Here is a 9787-nt window from a genome sequence, read left to right on the forward strand (position 1 = left end):
AACTGAATTTAGCACAATAATTTTGAATTTGGAACAATATTCCTCAAACGAAAATGTTTTCAAATAACAGGGGAATGAACCTCCTATCAATGTTTGAAAAATTGAGATTGACCAGTTCATATTGTATGCATCAGAAATGATAAGAATCATATATACCACTTTTGGTTTGTATTGCATTGATAAGAGATTCATTCCCGTGTAATTTCAAAACAGTTTCGACTGAGGTATATTGTAGGAGATTCCTAAATCTAAATTCAGTTAGAGTGAATAGTTTAGAGTGAAGCGATTCAGTCGCACAAGTGTTAACATGAAAAAAGGTGTAACATTTCTCTGTTTCATTGTCTGCCTAAAAGTCGCTTACTCTGAAGCAGAAGTTCGAAAACTTTTCAACATTACCCATGTTAATTCATCGGATTACATGCGATATCATGCATTACATTTGTTTAATAATGATCATCCTAACCGACTACGACCTGCATTAAAAAGTATTTAATTTATCTTATAATTCGCATTAGTACTTCTATCCGACAGAATACAATTTGATTTGATTTTTACAGAATGTCCCTTGTCAAATATGCTCTTTCCGGTAAGACATTATGAGTGATTTAAATGAGTTGTTTTGTTTCACTTCATGTATACAGCTTTATTTCGTCAGGTGAAGATATTTTCTACCGAAGAACCATACTTTTGTTCCGCGGTGTTCATAAGCGCTGATTTTTTGCTAGCACCAGCGATGTGCCTGAAACTTATGCAACCGCTTGATGACCATCCCTCGAGTCATATGTTTGTTTTAATCGAGGCGGAACACGTATTTTATTACGAAGGCGGTCGCCGGTACATAAACAAAATTTTTTATCATCCTAAGCTAGAGGAAGAACCAGTGTACCATAATCTAGCCGTTGTGAAGTTGCGCAATCCAATGTACGTGAGTAAAATTGATGTTTTTCAGTATACTTAATCGATCGATATTTTGCTACAGTCGTGAAACGGTGATGGAAAATGGTCAAAGTATTGTTGCTTGTCTATGGTCTGAAGCAAAGCTGCGCAATAACAAAGTTTACTTGGGCGAATGGTTTAAGTATCATCCTGGTAAGTCTAAAGCAATTTAGAATTATATAGCATTTCCAAAAATTAATATCTCGATCTAAATAATTATAGAACAAAATCCTGCATTTCGTTGGCTTGATGTTCCAGTCATAACGAGGAAGGAATGTCGCGAGGAGCTTTCGAAAAATAAAGTAATCATACCAGAATTTGATCGCGGAGTATCTGAAACACAACTATGTGTCAAGGACAAGAAAAATAGTACCATGATTGAGTTTTGTGAACCTCGTTCGTCAGGACCATTGTTTATGACCCTCGGTAACACAGTTTACGTGGTAGGGATGCCCACAGTTCATATTGATGATTGTAATGTGCAAATTGAGGTGTTTAATCGGGTTTCATCATTTTTGGATTGGATTGAAGCAATCGTATGGCCCCATTTTGAACTTCTGTAGAAAGTAGTGCATACAAACTGGTTAGGTTTGATGTACAACATTTGTACTAAGTTGATAGTGATTTAGTAAATTTAACTAAGATTTCCACGGTTCCCTGTAATATAAAAGTATGAAATGGTAGTCATTACAATATTATCAAATCATTGATTAACAAAATCGATAATTTAATATAAAACTTAAACAGGTAAATAAAAGATGGTTGTTTAAACAAATACGGTTGCGTATCTGTAACACATGTTCTATTATAAATAAAAATGAAAATTTCTTTGTTTGCCTGTATGTATATACCGTCTGTTCCCGAGTTAAGCGGTTCTCTGATAAATTTTATCCACTTAAAATCCAAAAATATCAGAATTTTCTGCACGAATCATATCAAATAAATGATAAGGTGTATAAAAGTACTAAGTAATATCGAGTATATCTGTGTGCGCGTCGCCTGCAATAACGCACATCTGTACGTCATGGTAGTATACATTCCACCGCAGCTTAGCTCCGAGATATCGACTCTTCGCTCTCTACATGATTGTATCAGCGGCTTCACTCTCACACTGAAGCCTTCGGATCTGCTGTTTTTTTATTGGCGATTTCAATCAGCCTAGCATAAGCTGGTCCACAGCTGATCCTTCGTCCTCGCCAGCATCAATCACGCACTATGAACCAACTGCGCGCCCACTGGCCAACAACACCTTTGTGGATGGATTTAAATTTAGCGGATTAGTGCAACTTAATCACATCAATAATTCGCACGGACGCATGCTTGACCTGCTCTATGCTAACAATGCTGCAGCTAAATTGTGTTCGCCTGTCTTTCCAAGTGTTGTTCCGCTTGTACCTCTTGACTCCTACCATCCGGCGTTTGACTTCAATATACGTAGTAACTCGTCGACCCGACGCAATTCGACGACTCGACAAAACTCGACGACAACCGCATTTTATCGTTATAACTTTGCTAAAGCTGACTATGTGAAACTGAACGACATGATATCAATGTTTAACAATAGCTTTCATTGTTCCAATTTTGTTTCACTTGACGAAGCAGTATGTTCATTCTCGTCCTTCATGCTGCAAGCCTTTGTTGTATGCGTCCCAGTTCAGCGTCCTAAACCTAACCCCCCCCCCCCCCCCCTGGCGGACCGCACACTCAAACGTGTAAAAAGAGCTGCTTATCGTCACTACCAAACGCGCCGCTGCCAAAGATCTCGCTCGATCTACTTTGACACGCACTCTTTATACTGCAGCTATAACAGGTTTCGATATGGCAGATATTTGAGTAAAATTCAACGTAACCTCTGCAGGAAGCCTGACTCGTTTTGGCGCTTCTACAACAGCAAAACAAAATCCACGCATACACCGAAATCCATTACGTACAAAAGAGCAACAAGTGCCAACACTTATGAAATGTGCAATCTCTTCGCGGATCGCTTCGCAGATTGCTTTTCACCGGCCATGAATGATACCGATACCATTGATGCTGCTCTCGTCAACACTCCGGCTGGCGCAATTAACATGAGCACTCCTTTCATCGACAGTGAGATCGTTTTATCTGCCATAACGCAACTAAAGCCTTCCTTCGCTCCTGGACCCGACGGAATTCCTTCTACCGTGCTGAAACGCTGTCAAACAACAGTAGCACCTATCCTTGCAAAAATGTTCAATGCATCGCTAGCCAATGGCTACTTTCCCAAAACATGGAGGAATTCTTGGATGGTTCCTGTTTACAAAAAGGGCGACAGGACAGATGCCATCAACTACCGGGGTATTACATCTTTGTGCGCCATTGCCAAGGTGTTCGAACCAGTGATATACAAAAATCTGCTACATGCATGCCGCAGCTACCTAAGCCCGTATCAACATGGATTCGTTCCAAAAAAGCCGACTACCACGAACCTGGTCGAATTTGTAACCTATTGCACTAGTCAAATTGATGCCGGAGCTCAAGTCGATGCAATTTATATAGATCTGAAAGCAGCATTCGACTCTCTTCCGTACGCAATTCTTCTCGCTAAACTCGATAAGCTAGGATTTCCCAGCTCGCTCGTGCAGTGGCTTAAGTCTTACCTAATTAATCGCACATACATCGTGAAAATTGATAAGCACATGCCCAAAGAAATAGTCAGCAGGTCGGGTGTGTCACAAGGAAGCAATATTGGCCCGCTTCTCTTCATATTGTTCATCAACGATGTTACCCTCGCTTTACCTCCCGACAGTATCAGTCTGTTTGCCGACGACGCAAAAATGTTTGCGCCTATTCACAACACAGGTGATTGTACATTCCTGCAAGACTGTATCGATATTTTCTGTTCGTTGTGAAAGCGTAATGGACTGACTATCTGCATCGAGAAATGCTACTGTGTGTCTTTCAGTCGATGCAGGAGCCTAGTCACTGGTACCTACTTCATGGACGGCACTGCAGTTAATCGACAGAATCATGACAAAGACCTGGGCGTTCTGCTTGACTCTAGTTTTAACTTTATTTGAATATTCGTGCGTAGTCAGGAGCCCAACTACTGCTTCTTCAATTGCTTGACTTGAGGTGATTCAACGTAAGCTCACGCGATATGCCCTTCGCCTACTTCCCTGGCAGGATTGCAATAATCTTTCTCCGTATGCTGCGCGGTGCCGTCTTCTAGGCCTAGAACCTCTTTCGGTTAGAAGACGCAATACACAGTGCTCTTTCACCGCTGGATAGCTAAATGGCTCTATCGACTCATCGCCTTTGTTGCATCGAGTCGATATCTATGCACCATCCCGAACACTTAGGTCTAGAGAAACTCTACGGCTCGCTCAACCCCGTTCCAGTGCTGGTCGGTCGGACCCTATGTTCCCCATGTCGGCTGTCTTCAACACTGTCTCGGATTGCTTCGACTTCGACATCTCAACTCAGTGCTTCAAGGAACGTCTCCAGCTTTTGCCGTGGCTGCAGTGAATAGCGATGCAAATCTTGTTTTTGTTACGTATTTTTTTAATGAACTGTTACATCTTAATTGGGCCATACGGCCCGTTGATTATTGAAAAATAAATAAATAATAAATAAATAATAAATTTAATGAAAAGTACCGAGTAATCCATTGTATTTTGGCCGAAAATCGCAAAATACGACAGTTCGTGATTACAAGTCAAAGTGATAGCTCGTTAAACCCAAACAACCCAGTGAATAGCTCCAAAAAGAAGGCGAAACAGAATATCCGCGAAACAAAACGCTACTTTTCGGGTAGATTTTTCGCAGATACCGAAAAAGCCATCCAGGGCTGAAGCGATCAAAATTCTTACCAATGTATTAAAGTTAGAAACATATAAACTAGAGAAGGTGCAGGTTTTAAATATGGCACCTATTATTAGCGTGGAAATGAAAGATCCAATCCATGCTAGGCAATTTGTGGAAGCCCATGATGGGAAACATGGCATTTTGTACGATGGTACCGAGTTCAACGTCCCCATCAAAATGGAGGACAATACACAAGTGCTGAAAATCCTCGATGTGTTGGCTAAGATTTCTAACGCAGAAATAAAAGAAATCCTCGTGGCTTGTGGAAAACCCGAGGAAGTTTTTAATACGTAAAGGTAAAATGTTGATCGATGAAATTGAAGAATCTAAATTCGTTCTACTACACGAAAACGAAATAACTTTCGTACCAACAGACCCCAATAAAAGAGCCACAGCAATAGACCTTACCATAATAACAGAAAATTTAATAGACAAATGCCAAAGGGAAGTACTAGAACACCACATGGGGGCAACTCACCACAAAACAATTATCACGACAATCCAAGAAAATATATCCGCCATAAAAATAAAACGAATCAATAAAAATAAGGCATATCAAGAAATAAAGGCTATAAAAATAACAAAGAACAATACAAGCCACCAAATATGCAACAAAATATCGCAGATTATTAAAAAAAAAACACACAAAAATGACCTTCAAAAAGCCAAAGATCTGGTGGAACACAGCCACCGAAAAGGCATGGCAACAAAAAAAAAGAAAAAAGAAAGATATTCAATCAGAATAAAACTGCGAATAACGAGATAGAATTAAAAAAAAACACTAGCACAATTCCGACTCCAAAAACGCCTGAACAAAATTACAAATTTTGAAAAAAAAAAACTAGACTCCTTGACTCACTAACCAGCCTTGACGAACTATGGAAACTGACCAAAAGAATGGAAGGTAAACAAGAGAACAGCAAAAAAGAAAATTTAATTGAAAACAACATGGAGGAGGCAAAAAAAATTCTTGAACGACAATTTTAAAAACAACACAAAAGGGGATATAAATTTATATAAAAACATACCAACGCCAGAGAACATACTAGATGAAGATACATGGCAGCAACTGTTGAGAAAAAAGAAAAACACAGCCCCCGGTTATGACAACATTTCATACGAAATTTAAAAAAACATAAATGCAGAATCCCGACGTGTGATGATAGCGGAAGCAAATGAAATGTGGAAAAAGGGTAAAATAAAAAAAAAGTATAAAAAAATCAAAGTGATAGCGATACCCAAACCGGGAAAAGACATAAACGATACAAAAACTATAGACCGATCTCACTACTCCCAACACGAACAAAAATAATAAATATGGCTGTGTTACAAAAATTACTGTGCTATAAACAAGATAATACCAGTAACTTATCTTGGACTCAGAGCAAATCATTCAATAAACCAATGCATCACATACTTGGGAAACGAAATAAACAGCAACAAGCGAAACAAAACCCTTACCGGAGTCATATATGTGGATTTATCAAATGCATATAAAAACGTAGACGCAGAAAAAATGATAAAAACTCTAAAAAAAAACCAAATATCATTGGAAGTAATCAGATGGATCGCAGCATTCCTAAATAACCGAACAATAGAAATGATTTCTGAAAACAAAACAATCAGAAAATTGACCTCAGACGGATTACCACAAGGGGACGTATTATCACCGACTTTATTTAACATATATACTAGTCAAATTCACAAACAAATAAATGGTAATCAATTATTGCAATATGCAGATGATTTCATCATTATACAAAATCCCAAAACTGCCCAAGAACTACAAACAAAACTAAAAAGATCCCTAAACATATTCATAGAGGAAATAAACAAACTAAAACTACCGATAGAAATAGAAGATCTAAAAAACAAGGCCAGAAAAAGACTGAACATAATCCGACTGAAGAACTATAAGCCCGAAAAAATAATAGTAGTCCACAGAGCCATAATCAGAGGAATTTTGGAACAAGGGGCCTTTTACATAGGAAACGCAACAAAAACACAAAAAAAGTCACTCCAAACCATAGCAAACCAATCACTCTGAAAAATAACAGGCTGCACCAAAACCACACCCACAAACTCAATCATGACAATAGTAGCAGAAATACCGTTAACAATCAGATCCAAATATATAGCAACAAAAAAAAACACTAAAAACTATAGCATACTCTCAAATTCACCGAGAACAGACAAAATACAACAGAAGTACAATACCAGAAAGGAAAAAAAACTTATTGGGAAAAAATATTCACCGAACAAAAAGACATTACCGATGAAATGGCAAAAATACGGGTAAATGACTTGGAAAAAAAGATATCTATCCAAGGTGAAACAGAAACAGACATTAACAAAACTACCAGACATGGCAAAATAATCCTAAAACAAAAATTTGAAAAAGAAATCAGAAACATTAAAAAAACAAACCCGTTAATTTTCACTGATGGCAGCAAAATTGAGGAAAAATGTGGCATTGGCATTTACATAAAACCATATAACAAACAAAATCAATACATCGCTACAAAATTCAAATTAAAAAAAAAACGGTATCAATTGCATCAGTCGAAATCACAGCTATTGAAAAAGCTCTAGAGATAGCGGTAACAAATAATATAAAAAAAAAAAAACCCAGTGCTATATACAAACACCCAAACAGCATGCAAAATCATAAAAAATGTCCAAGAAAAACAGCACATTGAAGTAACAATTTACAGCATTTTGGAAAAAAGTGGTAAATTAAATGCAGACATCAGATGGATCCCGGCACACCTAAACATTGAAGGTAATGAAAAAGCCAATGATTTGGCCAAAAAGGGTACCGAAAGTCAAAATACTATAACAAACATATTAAGAATAAGTGATGCAAACAACAAGATACAATAAAAATGCTAAGACAAACAAAAGAATGGTACCAAACAGAATGCACGCAGAAAGGGAAAAAATTGAGGAATTCCAACAGGAGTTCGACACTAAATCCTTGTACTCAGAGATACCACTAACAGCAGAGGAGATAAAAACAACAAATAAAATCCCAACAGGACATGACATGTCCAAATACTGGCTATCTGTTATGAAAATAAAGGAAGAGAGAAATTGTTTGATATACCAAACACCAGAAACGGGCCGCCACAAAAGATTCCACTGCCTGTAATATAACAACGAAAGAGCAGCATATCCTAGAGTAACATGGGATACTTTCAAAACGAATTGGAAAGAAAGGAGTAGAAGAACTATAAAACAAATAATACAATTTATGAAAGAGGCAAAATGAAAATATAAAAACAACCTAAAACGGAACAACAAGAATCGAACACCACACCATAAACATCAACATACCGATAAAAGAACACAAATTTCACAATACACCTTACATACAAAAACAGATACGAGCTAAAAGCAAATGACTCAGGACAGTCGAAGCTTATAATAGAGAAAGTAAGCCTCTGAGTATGGAAAATCGGACCTAAGTCTGATAGAACATAGGAGGACACATCCTTTCTCGTCAAAGAAAAAGAAGAAGAAGGCCAAAAATACACGCACCGGCATTCTGGTCCGTATATTTTCGACCTTATGCGGATATTCGAGTTAGGCGGATTCCTCGGGAACGCACAAACCGCGTAACTCGGGAACAAACTGTATACGGTTTGTATATTTCAAGCTAGAAAGATTCTATCAGAACTGATCCTGTTTGAAAGATTCTAACCGGATCGGATATCATGTGAAGATTCGATTGGGATTGGGATTCGATTGCGATTCGTTTGCTATTAGGATTGGGATTGAGATGGAAGTTGGGTTTCGATTGAGTTTGGGATGTAATTGCTACTCAATTTAATTCCACGTAAATAGCGGTTGTTGATGACTTAGCGGTCAAAAGGGTTTTCGGGTAAATTACGAATAAAGTTGTCGCGTATAGACGTACCGAGCACTGGATTCGCCGTAGCAGTTGAGCTGCTGCTGGTCTACATCCAGGGATCGACACTGCGCTCACGCACACTACCACGCCGCACTTAGCGATGCGCGCTAAGTGTGTGGAGAACACACCTGCCCAGTGAATGTGTAACAGGCTACATGTCGAGCAGGGATCCCGGTAGGGCTAACGGTGCGGGTCGTGCGCGCGGCCCATTTTAAGTTTAATTTTGTCTTGTTTAATTATTTATTATGTTTTTCGTGTTAATAAACGGGTAAATAGTTCAAACATAAAAAAGTAATACAGTTTTTTTATACGGTTTCTAGCAACGCTAAACATTTCGTCGGCCCGCTGGGCAAAGCCTTCGCTGTGCAAAGAAATCATTGCCTTTCGCACTTTTTCTCAGGCCTTCTTTTTCCTTCCTACGGCAAATTTGTCAAACAGCTCGTCGAACTACCCGGTCCCTATTATTCTTTCTACCACTCGCCTAAGCGCGCTGTCACAGGTTTAGACGCGCCACACATACGCCAGACGCACGGCCTCAGCACCATTTTTCAATCGAAAAAAAAATCGATAGGCGCTCACGTAAAACTAACAGTACAACTATTTATTTTATACCCCTACATGAAATCGATACCCATCGAGTTCAGTATTTAGTGAAGGTACAGTATCGGACAGAATGATAGGACCCTAGTGTTTTCAACGCAGCATGCACCCGTTTGGACAAGTTTATGTGTGTGTGTGTGTGTGTGTGTGTGTGTGTGTGTGTGTGTGTGTGTGTGTGTGTGTGTGTGTGTGTGTGTGTGTGTGTGTGTTTGTGTGTGTGTGTGTGTGTGTGTGTGTGTGGTGTGTGTGTGTGTGTGTGTGTGTGTGTGTGTGGTGTGTGTGTGTGTGTGTGTGTGTGTGTGTGTGTGTGTGTGTGTGTGTGTGTGTGTGTGTGTGCGAGTGTGTGTGTGTGTGTGTGTGTGTGTGTGTGTGTGTGTGTGTGTGTGTGTGTGTGTGTGTGTGTGTGTGTGTGTGTGTGTGTGTGTGTGTGTGTGTGTGTGTGTGCGAGTGCGCGGATTTTTTTCTGAAGAAACGTAGCTGGGCATGGTTTCATATTGCGTTCAAAACATT

General features: G+C 39.0%; 1 protein-coding gene across 2 annotated transcripts; it reads left to right on the forward strand.

Moving 5' to 3' along the window:
* Window positions 1-194: 194 nt before the first annotated feature.
* LOC121592942 (serine protease Hayan-like) lies at window positions 195-1768 on the forward strand. 2 transcript variants are annotated; one of them, XM_041914882.1, is made up of 5 exons: window positions 195-485; window positions 558-586; window positions 656-921; window positions 980-1089; window positions 1159-1768. In XM_041914882.1, the coding sequence occupies exons 1-5, from the start codon at window positions 308-310 to the stop codon at window positions 1497-1499; spliced, it is 924 nt and encodes a 307-aa protein (XP_041770816.1). In that variant the 5' UTR covers window positions 195-307; the 3' UTR covers window positions 1500-1768. The 2 variants fall into 2 exon arrangements, with proteins under 2 accessions (XP_041770816.1, XP_041770817.1); XM_041914883.1 differs by having other exon boundaries at window positions 424-485; window positions 642-921.
* Window positions 1769-9787: the final 8019 nt, after the last annotated feature.

The sequence above is a fragment of the Anopheles merus genome, chromosome 2L (assembly GCF_017562075.2).
Source record: "Anopheles merus strain MAF chromosome 2L, AmerM5.1, whole genome shotgun sequence".
NCBI classification, from domain to species: domain Eukaryota; kingdom Metazoa; phylum Arthropoda; class Insecta; order Diptera; family Culicidae; genus Anopheles; species Anopheles merus.

What these genes read in the sequence shown, in the direction of transcription:
- LOC121592942 (XM_041914882.1), top strand. Translation starts at nt 308, where the DNA reads ATGAAAAAAGGTGTAACATTTCTCTGTTTCATTGTCTGCCTAAAAGTC. An exon ending in ACTACGACCTGCATTAAAAA is followed by an intron (nt 486 to 557) that starts GTATTTAATTTA and finishes TGATTTTTACAG; the next exon opens with AATGTCCCTTGTCAAATATG. An exon ending in GTGAAGTTGCGCAATCCAAT is followed by an intron (nt 922 to 979) that starts GTACGTGAGTAA and finishes ATTTTGCTACAG; the next exon opens with TCGTGAAACGGTGATGGAAA.